Source organism: Physcomitrium patens, chromosome 23 (assembly GCF_059467195.1).
Source record: "Physcomitrium patens ecotype Gransden chromosome 23, ASM5946719v1, whole genome shotgun sequence".
In the NCBI taxonomy this organism is placed as follows: Eukaryota; Viridiplantae; Streptophyta; class Bryopsida; order Funariales; family Funariaceae; genus Physcomitrium; species Physcomitrium patens.
In genome coordinates, this window is record NC_143432.1 from 858,918 (window position 1) to 881,591 (window position 22,674).

Sequence of the window (22,674 nt, forward strand, 5' to 3'; positions counted from 1 at the left end):
TACCCGATGTAATGGTGTTAAGTGCCGTGAGCCAACTTAATTGCCACTGGGCTAGCTTTCTTGCTAGCTGCTCTAACTACTACCCTCAAGTCTACTGATCTTCACCTTTGCATTCCCTCGCATTATTCACAAATACACTCAGAAAAATTAGAGTACACAGTTGGAAACCAACTAAAAGACACGGGTACGGTGATGACACAAAATGAGATGAGTGTGAGAAGGAGTAGAAAGTATTTACTCACGTCTGCTCAAGCCTCCGTATTGTCAATATAGGGTCTGTCAAGATTCGTCCTTTCATCAATTAAAGAAAGACGTTCAGGGTTTCATTCGTTGCTCAGCAAATGCATTACACTGGTTTCAAATTTACCTTGACAGGATTGTATTAAGTCATGTTGAATACTTAAATTTTCCGACTAGTGTGCCAAATTTATAACACCGTTCCAATTCGAACAGTCCCATAGACCCCCCGTGGCCGAGCTCGCCAATTCTCACGCCAGTCGCTCATGCATATTGTCGACGAGGTTTCAAAACAGTGGAGGATTGCTCAAGTCCAATGTGGCGCCGGTGCAACCCAGCATAGCAGCATCTGTACAAAAAATATCATTTCATATGCGGGCACTCTTGACCCCAATCAATACTACGATGCCGTCTCAGAGTAGTTGTCCCTAATCCAACAACCCTCCTATCTACGATACCTATCGACTACAATGTCCACAATGTGTCGCTCCTCATCTCGCCAACGACCCGGTTGGCAATCCGGATGGACTAGCTTACGCGGCGGGCTTGAACTTGGTCTGCAAGTCCATCACATCCATGTCCTTGAGCTGGAACGCCCTGGCCAGTACCGAGGTGTCGATTGACGGCTGTGCTGCGAACACGGCGGTGGAGAACTGTACGCCGGGGTTCTGCCCGTTCAACACCGAGATCGTCACGGCGTGACCGCTGCCCACATTCAGCTGGAAGTGCACCAATCCCTTGGGGAACACGAAGAAGTCGCCCCTCTTCAGGCTCGTTGCGAAGAGCTTCCCGGCGGTGTCGACGAATCCGACGTGCACCTCTCCCTTCACCACGTAGATCACCTCCGCGGCCCTGGGGTGGGTGTGAGGGGGCACGAGCCCACCCTTGGCGTAGTTGAACTTGGCCAACGCGAATCCAAGGGTGTTCAACCCGGGGTAGTTGATGCCCGCGAACCCTGGTGCAAGCGCGATGCCGAGGGGGTTGTTGGTGTCTCCGTCCTTGCGGAAGCCCCTGAACGCGAAGTCCTCCGACATGGCAGACGAGGCAGGCTTGCAGGCCAGGCCGTTGATGGTGATCTTGCTAGCCAAATCCGCCACACAATAGTCGTTGATGGGGTCGGCATCACTAGCAGATGCCAAAGCAACCAGGGAAGCCACAACGACGAAGATAACGAGGACCTTGGCCATCTTGTCCAGATTGACTACAGTCACCGCGCAGAGGTAAACGCTCCGACGAGAGTGAATAGCGTTGTAAGTACCTTCACCTCTGCAATCGGGGATGTCGTGAAGTTCCTATATACTCCGTCGAAATGCTTGCCAGATCAGACATTCGTTAAGAAGTTATTACAGAAGCCGCTGAGTGTTGCCTTTCCAGTCTTTCTGCGGACCCACACCGATTTGCGGAAGTCGATCACCAATCAATAGTTCTGCCACTTAGTCTCCAATAGGACGCCGCTAATACCGCTGTGTCCCAAATTAAGATCCTCGCGCATCACACCACCCACCCATCGAGATGAAAATGTCGGTACGAGGCATTTCTACTTCACCCGAATCACCCCGCACAAGTGAGGCACCCGTGGATACTCGATATGCCATTCATTGTTGCACTGCTTTGCACACTCACTAGTTATTGACCAGGAAGTGCGAGGTACCAATATTAGTCTTGAGAGGATGTGCGTGAATGTTTGCGGCTGGTTATTGCTGCGGCTCAAAGTTGACGTGTGTGACATGGTATCTAGCAGGTTTGAGTCACGTAGGGTTGTGCTTCCTAAATCGTTGCGTGTGATTCATCGCCACACATGTCATGAATGGATATGGGTTCGGCCGTACTTGGAATAATATACTCGCCGATACCATTTATCCCTATACACTCCTTGCACCGTGTATCCCCCACAGTTGAATTCGCAAGTTCACACCAGTAGCTCATGAGGAATGCCTCTGAAGATTCGAAACTGTGGAGTTTTATTCAAGTCCAGTGTACCGCCGGTGCAACCCAGCATAGCAGCATCTGTACAAAAAAAATCATTTCATATGCGGGCACTCTTGACCCCAATCAATACTACGATGCCGTCTCAGAGTAGTTGTCCCTAATCCAACAACCCTCCTATCTACGATACCTATCGACTACAATGTCCACAATGTGTCGCTCCTCATCTCGCCAACGACCCGGTTGGCAATCCGGATGGACTAGCTTACGCGGCGGGCTTGAACTTGGTCTGCAAGTCCATCACATCCATGTCCTTGAGCTGGAACGCCCTGGCCAGTACCGAGGTGTCGATTGACGGCTGTGCTGCGAACACGGCGGTGGAGAACTGTACGCCGGGGTTCTGCCCGTTCAACACCGAGATCGTCACGGCGTGACCGCTGCCCACATTCAGCTGGAAGTGCACCAATCCCTTGGGGAACACGAAGAAGTCGCCCCTCTTCAGGCTCGTTGCGAAGAGCTTCCCGGCGGTGTCGACGAATCCGACGTGCACCTCTCCCTTCACCACGTAGATCACCTCCGCGGCCCTGGGGTGGGTGTGAGGGGGCACGAGCCCACCCTTGGCGTAGTTGAACTTGGCCAACGCGAATCCAAGGGTGTTCAACCCGGGGTAGTTGATGCCCGCGAACCCTGGTGCAAGCGCGATGCCGAGGGGGTTGTTGGTGTCTCCGTCCTTGCGGAAGCCCCTGAACGCGAAGTCCTCCGACATGGCAGACGAGGCAGCCTTGCAGGCCAGGCCGTTGATGGTGACCTTGCTAGCCAAATCGGCCACACAATAGTCGTTGATGGGGTCGGCATCACTAGCAGATGCCAAAGCAACCAGAGATGCGACGACGACGAGGATAGCGAAGAGCTTGGCCATTTTGAGTGATAATCCCAAACTACTAAATGGTTGGGTGAGAGAAAACCACTGCAGATGTCTGGTCCCCTACACTCTTACTGTCGTGAAGTTCCTATATACTCCGTCGGAATGCTTGCCACATCATACATTTGTTGAGAAGCGGTCACAGAAGCCGCTGGGTGTTGCCTTTCCAGTCTGACGGTGGACCCACACCGAGACGTGGAACTCGATCACCAATCAATAGTTCTGTCACTTACCCTCGAAGAGGTTTCGCGTAAATACCGCTGTGACCCACAATTCAGCTCCCCGCGCATCTCACTACGGACCGGTCGAGATTGGAATGTCGGCACGAAGCACTTCTACTTCATCCTGAACACACTGCACAACCCTGCAACAGTCGATGAGAAGTCCTAAAGCCCATTTACAGGTCCTCATTCTACGGTACTGCGACGCGGCAGCAGGTCCACCAATCAAGGCAGCTGTTAGGCCTTCTTACCCTGAACGGATTTTTCGCTGCGGTTGTCAATGCCAGGTATTTATGATCTTCGCATTTTTAAAGGTAAAATGGTCGGCACCAGAGGGGTAGAAATGTCTGGATCACTCCCCGCGGAGTTCATTTAGTAACTAGTGTGTTACTTGTAAGCTAGGAAAACTTCTCTCCTGTATATTACTGTTTTTCTGGTAATAAAGTGGTATGGATTATACCCGATGTAATGGTGTAAAGTAGGTTATGGGCTCGAAGCTTCAAAACTGGGCATGATTGAGAGTTCTGCTGGTTGCTTAACCTAGCTTGCATTGATAGAGTGAATTGAATAGAGAGCGTTTTGAATTTGCCACACAAGTTTACTGCCTACTTCAGTCCTCGTGGTCATTTGCTTGATTTTCTTGATTTTTTTCTTAGGGACTGCACTTCTTCTTACCTTTCTATTTTTTCTGTTGACTTGATGTTTTTCATCTTGGTTACCATGTCTATTGAAAAAAGATTTAATAGGCATTCAGTGTTTCAATAGTACTGAGTTTCATTGCATGAAAATGTCAAATTAGAAATTTGTTTTGTGACAAAGGATACATTCAACATTTTGATGGCACTGTTGAATATGATTCAGATGATGAAGGCTGGAAAAATTGTGATTACAACGTATATACATTACTTACTTCTTTAATTGAAAGAAATGTTTAGGCTCTATTAACTAGTTGCACATGAGGTTTGAGCTCATCTTTTAAAAAAATATGAGCACAAGAATAGCAAAAATATTCATGAGTTATAGTGCCAATTTTTTGATGCTAAGTTAGAAAACAATCAATTTATATCTAACTTTATTGCTCAACTTGAACTCAGCATGAGTAAGCTCCAAGAATTTGATAATTCACATTCTTTGGATGCCTTCAAGATGTCTAAGTTTAGAGACTAACTTACTTGCTAGTTTTGATGGTTTTACCACTGCCTAAAAGAGCACTTCTAAAGAAGATCGTATCTTAGCTAATCTTAAGCTTTTCCTATGTGAGGAGGAGAAGAAGATTTTATGGCGCATACAACAAGAAGTTGCTTTGGATAGCAAAGCTTTTTATACCAGTCATGGACATCTTTCTATTAGTATAAGCTATAGAGGCCAATCTACTTGTAGGAGTCTTCATGCACGCAGATTCTTTATTGATATACTTCCATATGGTTATATAAATCTATTGTACCTTCATTTTGATGAGCATTGTACTTTGCAATTTCCTACTCTTCTATTCTATAGACTCTTTTCTAAACCTCTATTGCCATTAGCAAAACAAACTTTGTTTCCACCAACTCATTTATAAACTCATAGGAATGCCAAGATTGCAAAAATGAAGTGTAGAACAAGATGTAATAATTGTGGTCGACTTGATCATTGGTGGTAAGAATGTCTGCACATATTTTAAGAGCTTGTCTATAGGCCACTCATTTTGTATTTTGGACCTTATATTCAAGCATCTTTTGTTGAGTTATTGGATTCCAATCATTCTTTTTTATCTCCAAAGGTTGCATATCCAGATGTGGAGTATTATTCTTCATTTACTTCTTACAATTATGATGATGTACATTCAAACTAGTTCACTTTTAATAAACAAGATATAAAAAAATAAAAAATAAAAAAAAAAAAAAAAATCAGATTTCTCTCTCAATATTATCCATATTTATATAGCATTAGCATCAAGGAGAATCAAAGATGACTAGATTACTAATAGGAGAGCCATTCATCACATTATTGATAAACTCCAATGGTTTATTAGCTACAAACCATTACCACCTAATGCTATTTGGCTTGTCAAAATCTCTGTTGGTTACAAGTGCTACATAACCAATACAAGTAACAACAAAATTTTGGTTTAGCTTCTTAATCAAATAGAAGCTCATCTTTTTCAGCAAGTTCTCTATATCCTTGGATTTGGCCAAAATCTCTTGTCTCATTAAAGTTGCGAGACAACATAAATTTTTTATTATGTACAAAGATCATACTTGTGAACTTCATTAAGGCAATAGCCTTATCATGGCTAGCTGTATGCTTTAAATATCTTACATTTTAAATTTCATTGTCTTGCTTCCTCCAAGAGATGTTTCTTATATAGCATCTTATAAAAACATTGCTTCTTTAATAGAATTATAGGATATTGAAACTTGACACCTTTGCCTTGATCACTTATACTATGATATGATTAAAAAGATGGCTACCAATGGTTCAATCATTAAGATATAACTCAAGACTACTAAATCTCCAAAAATATATTTAAATTGCACCTTTGAAAAATCTTGCAGGCCAATGTTTTCTAAGAACATTATTAGAAGTCAATCCACAATGCTAAGGATGCTTCTTCACAACAATATCTATGATTCCATGAGTGTGCATTTTCATGATGGATCATTATATTACATTTGATTCTAAGATGATTGTACATGTTATCATTTTATTTTTTCTATTCTTCATAAATCAAATGTACTTACTTATTTTCAATAAATTTGCAAAATTATATTTTGAGATACAAGCTATAAGGTTCTTACATTACAAACTAGTAATGTAGGTGAATTTTGTAGCAAATGTTTTAGTAATTATCTACATATAGAAGGAATCAAATATGAATTGATTGTATCATATATTCCAAAACAAAATGTTGTCTTAGAGAAAGATAATCAAATTATTATAGAAGTTGTTAGAAGTTTGATCTACTATACTCACTTAGATCCTATGTTTTGGATAGAGGCTTTAAATAATATTGGTTATACTTTAAATCAAATATGTTCTTGTCTTCTTCCAAATGCTATTATTTTCAAAGCTTTTATTGATAAAAGTAACCATGTCTTGCCCATATGCAATCATTTTGTTGCAAAGTTAATTCTCATATTTTTAATAAGCTTTGTAAGAAACTCAATCCAAAGAGCAAAACTAGATTATTTCTTAGATATTCCAATGAGACTAAGGGCTAGTGCATTTGGAACTTATATCATAAACAAATTATCATCAGTAGAGATGTATTGTTTGATGAGCATAATTATGCTCAAGAAACACCATCTATTGCTTTTTAGTCTTCCAACACTACATCTATGGAAGTTCATTTTCTAAAATTTCAATACCCTCTTTTAGTGGAGATAAATCATAATTATTGTACCTCAAGTTTTAATTTTCTTATCTCCTCAAATTCAATTTAGATTCCTTATTTAACATCAAGTAATATAGTTAGTACTTCAAATACTTCCAATATGACAAGTAGTGAGAGTACTTCTACTCTAGGTAATGACAATGTTGATTTCATTGATAATTACTTTAATGAAGTTTATATTCAATCTTTAAAAACAACTCGCATTGTACTTTTGCAAATTCTATTATGACTCTACCATTTGCTTTAGCTTTAAAGTCTCTAGTATCTTCATTTGGATTTCTACATGAGGTTCTTCAATTATATCACAAGACACTTCATTTCTTTTATTCTTTACAATCAAAAAAAGTAATGCAAGCATAGTATGAATCTTTATTTGACAATAAAACATGGAAGTTTATAGACTTACTCTTGTGGTACAAATCCATTAATTGTAAATGGATCTATGCTCTCAAAACTAAAACTAATGATACTATTGATTGTTTTAAAGAAAGATTAGTGGCTAAAGGTTATTCATAGAAAATTGGTGTTGATTTTATTAAGACTTATTCTCCTATTGTGAAGTATAATTCAATCCAATTGGTTCTTTCAATTGTTGCATGGAAGGATATGCATATTTGACAATTCAATATTAAGACTACTTTTTTACATGGTCAACTTGAACATTAGACATATATGAAGCAAGTCCCTAGATTTGAAGATCCTTAAATTTTTCATAAGGTCTATTGCCAGAAAAAGACATTGTATGGTTTACAGCAAGCAAAGCTATACATAGAATAAATGCATAACCTAATTTTTAGTAACCTATAAGCTTAAACAAAGTATTGTTGATGCTTGTATCTATTGTTCCGATACAAATAATCAACTCATTCTCATAATGTTTGTTGATGATGATTTGTATTGTTGCCAAGATGCTTGCCGCATTCTCTATGTTCTTATGATAATAAACAACATTGTTGAAACAAAGATCAATGATCCAGATACTTAAGTGAGGTTGCAAATTGAATGTGATTGTTTTGCTACACTCATTTTTATACATCAATGTGCTTATTTGGAGAGAATTCTTTGTGAATATGGATTTTCTAAATCTTCATCCATTTCAACTCCAATTTCTTCTAATTCTTTTCTTTGTGGCATCAATTCTATCAATACAAAATTTAATAATAAATTTCCTTTTGTCAATGCTATTGGTAGTCTCTAATTTGCCTCAATAGATAATTGCTGTGATATTATCTACTCACTAAATAATATTACTCATTTTAAATCAAGATTTACTCAAACTTATTATAATGCTATTAAAAAGATATTTTGGTATATTTAGATAACTTTGGATTCCAACCTTGTATATGGTGGAACAAATTCTTTGACTCAATTCACTAGGTTTGTTGATGCAAATTAAGCGGCCAATTTGGACAATCAACAATCACATATTTGATACGTTTTATTTTTAAATGACGCATCTATTAGTTGGGGCTCAAAGAAACAATATTGTTTAGTCAATATTACTACATATTCCAATTATATCATCTTCTTTATGGCTACAAAAGAAATAATTTTGTATCGACAAATGCTAGCAGATCTTGGATTTCTTGAAGAGAAAGCTACCATTGTTTACTCTAATTCTCAAAGTGCAATTCAATTGATAGTTAAACCCAAGTTTCATTCAAGAACCAAGCATGTTGATATTGAATATCACATGTTTCCAAGAAAAAATTAAGAATGGTGTTTTACATATTGATTATATTTCTATGAATGCCAACATAGCAAACATTTTTACAAAAGCCTTGAATCTTGAAAAATTCAAGAAATTACATGCTTTTCTTACTATATATTCTTGCTAATACTTTACTTCTCCATTGTAGTGAGAGTATTACTACATGTTGTAATATCAATAGAGAAGTTATTCTTTAATGAAAATTCAGTAACTAGTGTGTTATTTTTAAGAAGGAATAACTTCTCCCCCAGTACATTACTATTTTTCTTGTTGTAATGAAGTGGCATGAATTATACCCGATGTAATGGTGTTAAGTGCCGTGAGCCAACTTAATTGCCACTGGGCTAGCTTTCTTGCTAGCTGCTCTAACTACTACCCTCAAGTCTACTGATCTTCACCTTTGCATTCCCTCGCAATATTCACAAATACACTCAGAAAAATTAGAGTACACAGTTGGAAACCAACTAAAAGACACGGGTACGGTGATGACACAAAATGAGATGAGTGTGAGAAGGAGTAGAAAGTATTTACTCACGTCTGCTCAAGCCTCCGTATTGTCAATATAGGGTCTGTCAAGATTCGTCCTTTCATCAATTAAAGAAAGACGTTCAGGGTTTCATTCGTTGCTCAGCAAATGCATTACACTGGTTTCAAATTTACCTTGACAGGATTGTATTAAGTCATGTTGAATACTTAAATTTTCCGACTAGTGTGCCAAATTTATAACACCGTTCCAATTCGAACAGTCCCATAGACCCCCCGTGGCCGAGCTCGCCAATTCTCACGCCAGTCGCTCATGCATATTGTCGACGAGGTTTCAAAACAGTGGAGGATTGTTCAAGTCCAATGTGGCGCCGGTGCAACCCAGCATAGCAGCATCTGTACAAAAAATATCATTTCATATGCGGGCACTCTTGACCCCAATCAATACTACGATGCCGTCTCAGAGTAGTTGTCCCTAATCCAACAACCCTCCTATCTACGATACCTATCGACTACAATGTCCACAATGTGTCGCTCCTCATCTCGCCAACGACCCGGTTGGCAATCCGGATGGACTAGCTTACGCGGCGGGCTTGAACTTGGTCTGCAAGTCCATCACATCCATGTCCTTGAGCTGGAACGCCCTGGCCAGTACCGAGGTGTCGATTGACGGCTGTGCTGCGAACACGGCGGTGGAGAACTGTACGCCGGGGTTCTGCCCGTTCAACACCGAGATCGTCACGGCGTGACCGCTGCCCACATTCAGCTGGAAGTGCACCAATCCCTTGGGGAACACGAAGAAGTCGCCCCTCTTCAGGCTCGTTGCGAAGAGCTTCCCGGCGGTGTCGACGAATCCGACGTGCACCTCTCCCTTCACCACGTAGATCACCTCCGCGGCCCTGGGGTGGGTGTGAGGGGGCACGAGCCCACCCTTGGCGTAGTTGAACTTGGCCAACGCGAATCCAAGGGTGTTCAACCCGGGGTAGTTGATGCCCGCGAACCCTGGTGCAAGCGCGATGCCGAGGGGTTGTTGGTGTCTCCGTCCTTGCGGAAGCCCCTGAACGCGAAGTCCTCCGACATGGCAGACGAGGCAGGCTTGCAGGCCAGGCCGTTGATGGTGATCTTGCTAGCCAAATCCGCCACACAATAGTCGTTGATGGGGTCGGCATCACTAGCAGATGCCAAAGCAACCAGGGAAGCCACAACGACGAAGATAACGAGGACCTTGGCCATCTTGTCCAGATTGACTACAGTCACCGCGCAGAGGTAAACGCTCCGACGAGAGTGAATAGCGTTGTAAGTACCTTCACCTCTGCAATCGGGGATGTCGTGAAGTTCCTATATACTCCGTCGAAATGCTTGCCAGATCAGACATTCGTTAAGAAGTTATTACAGAAGCCGCTGAGTGTTGCCTTTCCAGTCTTTCTGCGGACCCACACCGATTTGCGGAAGTCGATCACCAATCAATAGTTCTGCCACTTAGTCTCCAATAGGACGCCGCTAATACCGCTGTGTCCCAAATTAAGATCCTCGCGCATCACACCACCCACCCATCGAGATGAAAATGTCGGTACGAGGCATTTCTACTTCACCCGAATCACCCCGCACAAGTGAGGCACCCGTGGATACTCGATATGCCATTCATTGTTGCACTGCTTTGCACACTCACTAGTTATTGACCAGGAAGTGCGAGGTACCAATATTAGTCTTGAGAGGATGTGCGTGAATGTTTGCGGCTGGTTATTGCTGCGGCTCAAAGTTGACGTGTGTGACATGGTATCTAGCAGGTTTGAGTCACGTAGGGTTGTGCTTCCTAAATCGTTGCGTGTGATTCATCGCCACACATGTCATGAATGGATATGGGTTCGGCCGTACTTGGAATAATATACTCGCCGATACCATTTATCCCTATACACTCCTTGCACCGTGTATCCCCCACAGTTGAATTCGCAAGTTCACACCAGTAGCTCATGAGGAATGCCTCTGAAGATTCGAAACTGTGGAGTTTTATTCAAGTCCAGTGTACCGCCGGTGCAACCCAGCATAGCAGCATCTGTACAAAAAAAATCATTTCATATGCGGGCACTCTTGACCCCAATCAATACTACGATGCCGTCTCAGAGTAGTTGTCCCTAATCCAACAACCCTCCTATCTACGATACCTATCGACTACAATGTCCACAATGTGTCGCTCCTCATCTCGCCAACGACCCGGTTGGCAATCCGGATGGACTAGCTTACGCGGCGGGCTTGAACTTGGTCTGCAAGTCCATCACATCCATGTCCTTGAGCTGGAACGCCCTGGCCAGTACCGAGGTGTCGATTGACGGCTGTGCTGCGAACACGGCGGTGGAGAACTGTACGCCGGGGTTCTGCCCGTTCAACACCGAGATCGTCACGGCGTGACCGCTGCCCACATTCAGCTGGAAGTGCACCAATCCCTTGGGGAACACGAAGAAGTCGCCCCTCTTCAGGCTCGTTGCGAAGAGCTTCCCGGCGGTGTCGACGAATCCGACGTGCACCTCTCCCTTCACCACGTAGATCACCTCCGCGGCCCTGGGGTGGGTGTGAGGGGGCACGAGCCCACCCTTGGCGTAGTTGAACTTGGCCAACGCGAATCCAAGGGTGTTCAACCCGGGGTAGTTGATGCCCGCGAACCCTGGTGCAAGCGCGATGCCGAGGGGGTTGTTGGTGTCTCCGTCCTTGCGGAAGCCCCTGAACGCGAAGTCCTCCGACATGGCAGACGAGGCAGCCTTGCAGGCCAGGCCGTTGATGGTGACCTTGCTAGCCAAATCGGCCACACAATAGTCGTTGATGGGGTCGGCATCACTAGCAGATGCCAAAGCAACCAGAGATGCGACGACGACGAGGATAGCGAAGAGCTTGGCCATTTTGAGTGATAATCCCAAACTACTAAATGGTTGGGTGAGAGAAAACCACTGCAGATGTCTGGTCCCCTACACTCTTACTGTCGTGAAGTTCCTATATACTCCGTCGGAATGCTTGCCACATCATACATTTGTTGAGAAGCGGTCACAGAAGCCGCTGGGTGTTGCCTTTCCAGTCTGACGGTGGACCCACACCGAGACGTGGAACTCGATCACCAATCAATAGTTCTGTCACTTACCCTCGAAGAGGTTTCGCGTAAATACCGCTGTGACCCACAATTCAGCTCCCCGCGCATCTCACTACGGACCGGTCGAGATTGGAATGTCGGCACGAAGCACTTCTACTTCATCCTGAACACACTGCACAACCCTGCAACAGTCGATGAGAAGTCCTAAAGCCCATTTACAGGTCCTCATTCTACGGTACTGCGACGCGGCAGCAGGTCCACCAATCAAGGCAGCTGTTAGGCCTTCTTACCCTGAACGGATTTTTCGCTGCGGTTGTCAATGCCAGGTATTTATGATCTTCGCATTTTTAAAGGTAAAATGGTCGGCACCAGAGGGGTAGAAATGTCTGGATCACTCCCCGCGGAGTTCATTTAGTAACTAGTGTGTTACTTGTAAGCTAGGAAAACTTCTCTCCTGTATATTACTGTTTTTCTGGTAATAAAGTGGTATGGATTATACCCGATGTAATGGTGTAAAGTAGGTTATGGGCTCGAAGCTTCAAAACTGGGCATGATTGAGAGTTCTGCTGGTTGCTTAACCTAGCTTGCATTGATAGAGTGAATTGAATAGAGAGCGTTTTGAATTTGCCACACAAGTTTACTGCCTACTTCAGTCCTCGTGGTCATTTGCTTGATTTTCTTGATTTTTTTCTTAGGGACTGCACTTCTTCTTACCTTTCTATTTTTTCTGTTGACTTGATGTTTTTCATCTTGGTTACCATGTCTATTGAAAAAAGATTTAATAGGCATTCAGTGTTTCAATAGTACTGAGTTTCATTGCATGAAAATGTCAAATTAGAAATTTGTTTTGTGACAAAGGATACATTCAACATTTTGATGGCACTGTTGAATATGATTCAGATGATGAAGGCTGGAAAAATTGTGATTACAACGTATATACATTACTTACTTCTTTAATTGAAAGAAATGTTTAGGCTCTATTAACTAGTTGCACATGAGGTTTGAGCTCATCTTTTAAAAAAATATGAGCACAAGAATAGCAAAAATATTCATGAGTTATAGTGCCAATTTTTTGATGCTAAGTTAGAAAACAATCAATTTATATCTAACTTTATTGCTCAACTTGAACTCAGCATGAGTAAGCTCCAAGAATTTGATAATTCACATTCTTTGGATGCCTTCAAGATGTCTAAGTTTAGAGACTAACTTACTTGCTAGTTTTGATGGTTTTACCACTGCCTAAAAGAGCACTTCTAAAGAAGATCGTATCTTAGCTAATCTTAAGCTTTTCCTATGTGAGGAGGAGAAGAAGATTTTATGGCGCATACAACAAGAAGTTGCTTTGGATAGCAAAGCTTTTTATACCAGTCATGGACATCTTTCTATTAGTATAAGCTATAGAGGCCAATCTACTTGTAGGAGTCTTCATGCACGCAGATTCTTTATTGATATACTTCCATATGGTTATATAAATCTATTGTACCTTCATTTTGATGAGCATTGTACTTTGCAATTTCCTACTCTTCTATTCTATAGACTCTTTTCTAAACCTCTATTGCCATTAGCAAAACAAACTTTGTTTCCACCAACTCATTTATAAACTCATAGGAATGCCAAGATTGCAAAAATGAAGTGTAGAACAAGATGTAATAATTGTGGTCGACTTGATCATTGGTGGTAAGAATGTCTGCACATATTTTAAGAGCTTGTCTATAGGCCACTCATTTTGTATTTTGGACCTTATATTCAAGCATCTTTTGTTGAGTTATTGGATTCCAATCATTCTTTTTTATCTCCAAAGGTTGCATATCCAGATGTGGAGTATTATTCTTCATTTACTTCTTACAATTATGATGATGTACATTCAAACTAGTTCACTTTTAATAAACAAGATATAAAAAAATAAAAATAAATAAATAAAAAAAAATCAGATTTCTCTCTCAATATTATCCATATTTATATAGCATTAGCATCAAGGAGAATCAAAGATGACTAGATTACTAATAGGAGAGCCATTCATCACATTATTGATAAACTCCAATGGTTTATTAGCTACAAACCATTACCACCTAATGCTATTTGGCTTGTCAAAATCTCTGTTGGTTACAAGTGCTACATAACCAATACAAGTAACAACAAAATTTTGGTTTAGCTTCTTAATCAAATAGAAGCTCATCTTTTTCAGCAAGTTCTCTATATCCTTGGATTTGGCCAAAATCTCTTGTCTCATTAAAGTTGCGAGACAACATAAATTTTTTATTATGTACAAAGATCATACTTGTGAACTTCATTAAGGCAATAGCCTTATCATGGCTAGCTGTATGCTTTAAATATCTTACATTTTAAATTTCATTGTCTTGCTTCCTCCAAGAGATGTTTCTTATATAGCATCTTATAAAAACATTGCTTCTTTAGTAGAATTATAGGATATTGAAACTTGACACCTTTGCCTTGATCACTTATACTATGATATGATTAAAAAGATGGCTACCAATGGTTCAATCATTAAGATATAACTCAAGACTACTAAATCTCCAAAAATATATTTAAATTGCACCTTTGAAAAATCTTGCAGGCCAATGTTTTCTAAGAACATTATTAGAAGTCAATCCACAATGCTAGGGATGCTTCTTCACAACAATATCTATGATTCCATGAGTGTGCATTTTCATGATGGATCATTATATTACATTTGATTCTAAGATGATTGTACATGTTATCATTTTATTTTTTCTATTCTTCATAAATCAAATGTACTTACTTATTTTCAATAAATTTGCAAAATTATATTTTGAGATACAAGCTATAAGGTTCTTACATTACAAACTAGTAATGTAGGTGAATTTTGTAGCAAATGTTTTAGTAATTATCTACATATAGAAGGAATCAAATATGAATTGATTGTATCATATATTCCAAAACAAAATGTTGTCTTAGAGAAAGATAATCAAATTATTATAGAAGTTGTTAGAAGTTTGATCTACTATACTCACTTAGATCCTATGTTTTGGATAGAGGCTTTAAATAATATTGGTTATACTTTAAATCAAATATGTTCTTGTCTTCTTCCAAATGCTATTATTTTCAAAGCTTTTATTGATAAAAGTAACCATGTCTTGCCCATATGCAATCATTTTGTTGCAAAGTTAATTCTCATATTTTTAATAAGCTTTGTAAGAAACTCAATCCAAAGAGCAAAACTAGATTATTTCTTAGATATTCCAATGAGACTAAGGGCTAGTGCATTTGGAACTTATATCATAAACAAATTATCATCAGTAGAGATGTATTGTTTGATGAGCATAATTATGCTCAAGAAACACCATCTATTGCTTTTTAGTCTTCCAACACTACATCTATGGAAGTTCATTTTCTAAAATTTCAATACCCTCTTTTAGTGGAGATAAATCATAATTATTGTACCTCAAGTTTTAATTTTCTTATCTCCTCAAATTCAATTTAGATTCCTTATTTAACATCAAGTAATATAGTTAGTACTTCAAATACTTCCAATATGACAAGTAGTGAGAGTACTTCTACTCTAGGTAATGACAATGTTGATTTCATTGATAATTACTTTAATGAAGTTTATATTCAATCTTTAAAAACAACTCGCATTGTACTTTTGCAAATTCTATTATGACTCTACCATTTGCTTTAGCTTTAAAGTCTCTAGTATCTTCATTTGGATTTCTACATGAGGTTCCTCAATTATATCACAAGACACTTCATTTCTTTTATTCTTTACAATCAAAAAAAGTAATGCAAGCATAGTATGAATCTTTATTTGACAATAAAACATGGAAGTTTATAGACTTACTCTTGTGGTACAAATCCATTAATTGTAAATGGATCTATGCTCTCAAAACTAAAACTAATGATACTATTGATTGTTTTAAAGAAAGATTAGTGGCTAAAGGTTATTCATAGAAAATTGGTGTTGATTTTATTAAGACTTATTCTCCTATTGTGAAGTATAATTCAATCCAATTGGTTCTTTCAATTGTTGCATGGAAGGATATGCATATTTGACAATTCAATATTAAGACTACTTTTTTACATGGTCAACTTGAACATTAGACATATATGAAGCAAGTCCCTAGATTTGAAGATCCTTAAATTTTTCATAAGGTCTATTGCCAGAAAAAGACATTGTATGGTTTACAGCAAGCAAAGCTATACATAGAATAAATGCATAACCTAATTTTTAGTAACCTATAAGCTTAAACAAAGTATTGTTGATGCTTGTATCTATTGTTCCGATACAAATAATCAACTCATTCTCATAATGTTTGTTGATGATGATTTGTATTGTTGCCAAGATGCTTGCCGCATTCTCTATGTTCTTATGATAATAAACAACATTGTTGAAACAAAGATCAATGATCCAGATACTTAAGTGAGGTTGCAAATTGAATGTGATTGTTTTGCTACACTCATTTTTATACATCAATGTGCTTATTTGGAGAGAATTCTTTGTGAATATGGATTTTCTAAATCTTCATCCATTTCAACTCCAATTTCTTCTAATTCTTTTCTTTGTGGCATCAATTCTATCAATACAAAATTTAATAATAAATTTCCTTTTGTCAATGCTATTGGTAGTCTCTAATTTGCCTCAATAGATAATTGCTGTGATATTATCTACTCACTAAATAATATTACTCATTTTAAATCAAGATTTATTCAAACTTATTATAATGCTATTAAAAAGATGTTTTGGTATATTTAGATAACTTTGGATTCCAACCTTGTATATGGTGGAACAAATTCTTTGACTCAATTCACTAGGTTTGTTGATGCAAATTAAGCGGCCAATTTGGACAATCAACAATCACATATTTGATACGTTTTATTTTTAAATGATGGGTCTATTAGTTGGGGCTCAAAGAAACAATATTGTTTAGTCAATATTACTACATATTCCAATTATATCATCTTCTTTATGGCTACAAAAGAAATAATTTTGTATCGACAAATGCTAGCAGATCTTGGATTTCTTGAAGAGAAAGCTACCATTGTTTACTCTAATTCTCAAAGTGCAATTCAATTGATAGTTAAACCCAAGTTTCATTCAAGAACCAAGCATGTTGATATTGAATATCACATGTTTCCAAGAAAAAATTAAGAATGGTGTTTTACATATTGATTATATTTCTATGAATGCCAACATAGCAAACATTTTTACAAAAGCCTTGAATCTTGAAAAATTCAAGAAATTACATGCTTTTCTTACTATATATTCTTGCTAATACTTTACTTCTCCATTGTAGTGAGAGTATTACTACATGTTGTAATATCAATAGAGAAGTTATTCTTTAATGAAAATTCAGTAACTAGTGTGTTATTTTTAAGAAGGAATAACTTCTCCCCCAGTACATTACTATTTTTCTTGTTGTAATGAAGTGGCATGAATTATACCCGATGTAATGGTGTTAAGTGCCGTGAGCCAACTTAATTGCCACTGGGCTAGCTTTCTTGCTAGCTGCTCTAACTACTACCCTCAAGTCTACTGATCTTCACCTTTGCATTCCCTCGCAATATTCACAAATACACTCAGAAAAATTAGAGTACACAGTTGGAAACCAACTAAAAGACACGGGTACGGTGATGACACAAAATGAGATGAGTGTGAGAAGGAGTAGAAAGTATTTACTCACGTCTGCTCAAGCCTACGTATTGTCAATATAGGGTCTGTCAAGATTCGTCCTTTCATCAATTAAAGAAAGACGTTCAGGGTTTCATTCGTTGCTCAGCAAATGCATTACACTGGTTTCAAATTTACCTTGACAGGATTGTATTAAGTCATGTTGAATACTTAAATTTTCCGACTAGTGTGCCAAATTTATAACACCGTTCCAATTCGAACAGTCCCATAGACCCCCCGTGGCCGAGCTCGCCAATTCTCACGCCAGTCGCTCATGCATATTGTCGACGAGGTTTCAAAACAGTGGAGGATTGTTCAAGTCCAATGTGGCGCCGGTGCAACCCAGCATAGCAGCATCTGTACAAAAAATATCATTTCATATGCGGGCACTCTTGACCCCAATCAATACTACGATGCCGTCTCAGAGTAGTTGTCCCTAATCCAACAACCCTCCTATCTACGATACCTATCGACTACAATGTCCACAATGTGTCGCTCCTCATCTCGCCAACGACCCGGTTGGCAATCCGGATGGACTAGCTTACGCGGCGGGCTTGAACTTGGTCTGCAAGTCCATCACATCCATGTCCTTGAGCTGGAACGCCCTGGCCAGTACCGAGGTGTCGATTGACGGCTGTGCTGCGAACACGGCGGTGGAGAACTGTACGCCGGGGTTCTGCCCGTTCAACACCGAAATCGTCACGGCGTGACCGCTGCCCACATTCAGCTGGAAGTGCACCAATCCCTTGGGGAACACGAAGAAGTCGCCCCTCTTCAGGCTCGTTGCGAAGAGCTTCCCGGCGGTGTCGACGAATCCGACGTGCACCTCTCCCTTCACCACGTAGATCACCTCCGCGGCCCTGGGGTGGGTGTGAGGGGGCACGAGCCCACCCTTGGCGTAGTTGAACTTGGCCAACGCGAATCCAAGGGTGTTCAACCCGGGGTAGTTGATGCCCGCGAACCCTGGTGCAAGCGCGATGCCGAGGGGGTTGTTGGTGTCTCCGTCCTTGCGGAAGCCCCTGAACGCGAAGTCCTCCGACATGGCAGACGAGGCAGGCTTGCAGGCCAGGCCGTTGATGGTGATCTTGCTAGCCAAATCCGCCACACAATAGTCGTTGATGGGGTCGGCATCACTAGCAGATGCCAAAGCAACCAGAGAAGCCACAACGACGAAGATAACGAGGACCTTGGCCATCTTGTCCAGATTGACTACAGTCACCGCGCAGAGGTAAACGCTCCGACGAGAGTGAATAGCGTTGTAAGTACCTTCACCTCTGCAATCGGGGATGTCGTGAAGTTCCTATATACTCCGTCGAAATGCTTGCCAGATCAGACATTCGTTAAGAAGTTATTACAGAAGCCGCTGAGTGTTGCCTTTCCAGTCTTTCTGCGGACCCACACCGATTTGCGGAAGTCGATCACCAATCAATAGTTCTGCCACTTAGTCTCCAATAGGACGCCGCTAATACCGCTGTGTCCCAAATTAAGATCCTCGCGCATCACACCACCCACCCATCGAGATGAAAATGTCGGTACGAGGCATTTCTACTTCACCCGAATCACCCCGCACAAGTGAGGCACCCGTGGATACTCGATATGCCATTCATTGTTGCACTGCTTTGCACACTCACTAGTTATTGACCAGGAAGTGCGAGGTACCAATATTAGTCTTGAGAGGATGTGCGTGAATGTTTGCGGCTGGTTATTGCTGCGGCTCAAAGTTGACGTGTGTGACATGGTATCTAGCAGGTTTGAGTCACGTAGGGTTGTGCTTCCTAAATCGTTGCGTGTGATTCATCGCCACACATGTCATGAATGGATATGGGTTCGGCCGTACTTGGAATAATATACTCGCCGATACCATTTATCCCTATACACTCCTTGCACCGTGTATCCCCCACAGTTGAATTCGCAAGTTCACACCAGTAGCTCATGAGGAATGCCTCTGAAGATTCGAAACTGTGGAGTTTTATTCAAGTCCAGTGTACCGCCGGTGCAACCCAGCATAGCAGCATCTGTACAAAAAAAATCATTTCATATGCGGGCACTCTTGACCCCAATCAATACTACGATGCCGTCTCAGAGTAGTTGTCCCTAATCCAACAACCCTCCTATCTACGATACCTATCGACTACAATGTCCACAATGTGTCGCTCCTCATCTCGCCAACGACCCGGTTGGCAATCCGGATGGACTAGCTTACGCGGCGGGCTTGAACTTGGTCTGCAAGTCCATCACATCCATGTCCTTGAGCTGGAACGCCCTGGCCAGTACCGAGGTGTCGATTGACGGCTGTGCTGCGAACACGGCGGTGGAGAACTGTACGCCGGGGTTCTGCCCGTTCAACACCGAGATCGTCACGGCGTGACCGCTGCCCACATTCAGCTGGAAGTGCACCAATCCCTTGGGGAACACGAAGAAGTCGCCCCTCTTCAGGCTCGTTGCGAAGAGCTTCCCGGCGGTGTCGACGAATCCGACGTGCACCTCTCCCTTCACCACGTAGATCACCTCCGCGGCCCTGGGGTGGGTGTGAGGGGGCACGAGCCCACCCTTGGCGTAGTTGAACTTGGCCAACGCGAATCCAAGGGTGTTCAACCCGGGGTAGTTGATGCCCGCGAACCCTGGTGCAAGCGCGATGCCGAGGGGGTTGTTGGTGTCTCCGTCCTTGCGGAAGCCCCTGAACGCGAAGTCCTCCGACATGGCAGACGAGGCAGCCTTGCAGGCCAGGCCGTTGATGGTGACCTTGCTAGCCAAATCGGCCACACAATAGTCGTTGATGGGGTCGGCATCACTAGCAGATGCCAAAGCAACCAGAGATGCGACGACGACGAGGATAGCGAAGAGCTTGGCCATTTTGAGTGATAATCCCAAACTACTAAATGGTTGGGTGAGAGAAAACCACTGCAGATGTCTGGTCCCCTACACTCTTACTGTCGTGAAGTTCCTATATACTCCGTCGGAATGCTTGCCACATCATACATTTGTTGAGAAGCGGTCACAGAAGCCGCTGGGTGTTGCCTTTCCAGTCTGACGGTGGACCCACACCGAGACGTGGAACTCGATCACCAATCAATAGTTCTGTCACTTACCCTCGAAGAGGTTTCGCGTAAATACCGCTGTGACCCACAATTCAGCTCCCCGCGCATCTCACTACGGACCGGTCGAGATTGGAATGTCGGCACGAAGCACTTCTACTTCATCCTGAACACACTGCACAACCCTGCAACAGTCGATGAGAAGTCCTAAAGCCCATTTACAGGTCCTCATTCTACGGTACTGCGACGCGGCAGCAGGTCCACCAATCAAGGCAGCTGTTAGGCCTTCTTACCCTGAACGGATTTTTCGCTGCGGTTGTCAATGCCAGGTATTTATGATCTTCGCATTTTTAAAGGTAAAATGGTCGGCACCAGAGGGGTAGAAATGTCTGGATCACTCCCCGCGGAGTTCATTTAGTAACTAGTGTGTTACTTGTAAGCTAGGAAAACTTCTCTCCTGTATATTACTGTTTTTCTGGTAATAAAGTGGTATGGATTATACCCGATGTAATGGTGTAAAGTAGGTTATGGGCTCGAAGCTTCAAAACTGGGCATGATTGAGAGTTCTGCTGGTTGCTTAACCTAGCTTGCATTGATAGAGTGAATTGAATAGAGAGCGTTTTGAATTTGCCACACAAGTTTACTGCCTACTTCAGTCCTCGTGGTCATTTGCTTGATTTTCTTGATTTTTTTCTTAGGGACTGCACTTCTTCTTACCTTTCTATTTTTTCTGTTGACTTGATGTTTTTCATCTTGGTTACCATGTCTATTGAAAAAAGATTTAATAGGCATTCAGTGTTTCAATAGTACTGAGTTTCATTGCATGAAAATGTCAAATTAGAAATTTGTTTTGTGACAAAGGATACATTCAACATTTTGATGGCACTGTTGAATATGATTCAGATGATGAAGGCTGGAAAAATTGTGATTACAACGTATATACATTACTTACTTCTTTAATTGAAAGAAATGTTTAGGCTCTATTAACTAGTTGCACATGAGGTTTGAGCTCATCTTTTAAAAAAATATGAGCACAAGAATAGCAAAAATATTCATGAGTTATAGTGCCAATTTTTTGATGCTAAGTTAGAAAACAATCAATTTATATCTAACTTTATTGCTCAACTTGAACTCAGCATGAGTAAGCTCCAAGAATTTGATAATTCACATTCTTTGGATGCCTTCAAGATGTCTAAGTTTAGAGACTAACTTACTTGCTAGTTTTGATGGTTTTACCACTGCCTAAAAGAGCACTTCTAAAGAAGATCGTATCTTAGCTAATCTTAAGCTTTTCCTATGTGAGGAGGAGAAGAAGATTTTATGGCGCATACAACAAGAAGTTGCTTTGGATAGCAAAGCTTTTTATACCAGTCATGGACATCTTTCTATTAGTATAAGCTATAGAGGCCAATCTACTTGTAGGAGTCTTCATGCACGCAGATTCTTTATTGATATACTTCCATATGGTTATATAAATCCATTGTACCTTCATTTTGATGAGCATTGTACTTTGCAATTTCCTACTCTTCTATTCTATAGACTCTTTTCTAAACCTCTATTGCCATTAGCAAAACAAACTTTGTTTCCACCAACTCATTTATAAACTCATAGGAATGCCAAGATTGCAAAAATGAAGTGTAGAACAAGATGTAATAATTGTGGTCGACTTGATCATTGGTGGTAAGAATGTCTGCACATATTTTAAGAGCTTGTCTATAGGCCACTCATTTTGTATTTTGGACCTTATATTCAAGCATCTTTTGTTGAGTTATTGGATTCCAATCATTCTTTTTTATCTCCAAAGGTTGCATATCCAGATGTGGAGTATTATTCTTCATTTACTTCTTACAATTATGATGATGTACATTCAAACTAGTTCACTTTTAATAAACAAGATATAAAAAAATAAAAAAAAATAAAAAAAAAAAAAATCAGATTTCTCTCTCAATATTATCCATATTTATATAGCATTAGCATCAAGGAGAATCAAAGATGACTAGATTACTAATAGGAGAGCCATTCATCACATTATTGATAAAC

General features: G+C 40.9%; 5 protein-coding genes and 1 pseudogene across 6 annotated transcripts; all 6 read right to left on the reverse strand.

Moving 5' to 3' along the window:
- Positions 1–352: 352 nt before the first annotated feature.
- Positions 353–1,511, reverse strand: LOC149986463 (germin-like protein subfamily 2 member 1). The gene has a single exon (XM_090246564.1). It carries the CDS (start codon positions 1,422–1,424, stop codon positions 771–773), a length of 654 nt encoding a protein of 217 aa, XP_090102690.1. The 5' UTR covers positions 1,425–1,511; the 3' UTR covers positions 353–770.
- Positions 1,512–2,179: 668 nt separating this feature from the next.
- LOC149986464 (germin-like protein subfamily 2 member 1) lies at positions 2,180–3,765 on the reverse strand. Its single transcript, XM_090246563.1, has one exon. It carries the CDS (start codon positions 3,080–3,082, stop codon positions 2,429–2,431), a length of 654 nt encoding a protein of 217 aa, XP_090102689.1. The 5' UTR covers positions 3,083–3,765; the 3' UTR covers positions 2,180–2,428.
- Positions 3,766–9,038: 5,273 nt separating this feature from the next.
- LOC149986465 (germin-like protein subfamily 2 member 1) lies at positions 9,039–10,204 on the reverse strand (annotated as a pseudogene). Its single transcript, XR_016500260.1, has one exon. The product of XR_016500260.1 is annotated as a germin-like protein subfamily 2 member 1 (transcript).
- A 660-nt stretch (positions 10,205–10,864) lies between these two features.
- On the reverse strand, positions 10,865–12,450 carry LOC149986466 (germin-like protein subfamily 2 member 1). The gene has a single exon (XM_090246565.1). The coding sequence runs from the start codon at positions 11,765–11,767 to the stop codon at positions 11,114–11,116; it is 654 nt and encodes a 217-aa protein (XP_090102691.1). The 5' UTR covers positions 11,768–12,450; the 3' UTR covers positions 10,865–11,113.
- Positions 12,451–17,722: 5,272 nt separating this feature from the next.
- Positions 17,723–19,402, reverse strand: LOC149986467 (germin-like protein subfamily 2 member 1). Its single transcript, XM_090246571.1, has one exon. It carries the CDS (start codon positions 18,792–18,794, stop codon positions 18,141–18,143), a length of 654 nt encoding a protein of 217 aa, XP_090102697.1. The 5' UTR covers positions 18,795–19,402; the 3' UTR covers positions 17,723–18,140.
- Positions 19,403–19,549: 147 nt separating this feature from the next.
- Positions 19,550–21,135, reverse strand: LOC149986468 (germin-like protein subfamily 2 member 1). Its single transcript, XM_090246570.1, has one exon. The coding sequence runs from the start codon at positions 20,450–20,452 to the stop codon at positions 19,799–19,801; it is 654 nt and encodes a 217-aa protein (XP_090102696.1). The 5' UTR covers positions 20,453–21,135; the 3' UTR covers positions 19,550–19,798.
- Between the last annotated feature and the right edge of the window lie 1,539 nt (positions 21,136–22,674).

What these genes read in the sequence shown, in the direction of transcription:
- LOC149986463 (XM_090246564.1), bottom strand. Translation starts at nt 1,424, where the DNA reads ATGGCCAAGGTCCTCGTTATCTTCGTCGTTGTGGCTTCCCTGGTTGCT.
- LOC149986464 (XM_090246563.1), bottom strand. Translation starts at nt 3,082, where the DNA reads ATGGCCAAGCTCTTCGCTATCCTCGTCGTCGTCGCATCTCTGGTTGCT.
- LOC149986466 (XM_090246565.1), bottom strand. Translation starts at nt 11,767, where the DNA reads ATGGCCAAGCTCTTCGCTATCCTCGTCGTCGTCGCATCTCTGGTTGCT.
- LOC149986467 (XM_090246571.1), bottom strand. Translation starts at nt 18,794, where the DNA reads ATGGCCAAGGTCCTCGTTATCTTCGTCGTTGTGGCTTCTCTGGTTGCT.
- LOC149986468 (XM_090246570.1), bottom strand. Translation starts at nt 20,452, where the DNA reads ATGGCCAAGCTCTTCGCTATCCTCGTCGTCGTCGCATCTCTGGTTGCT.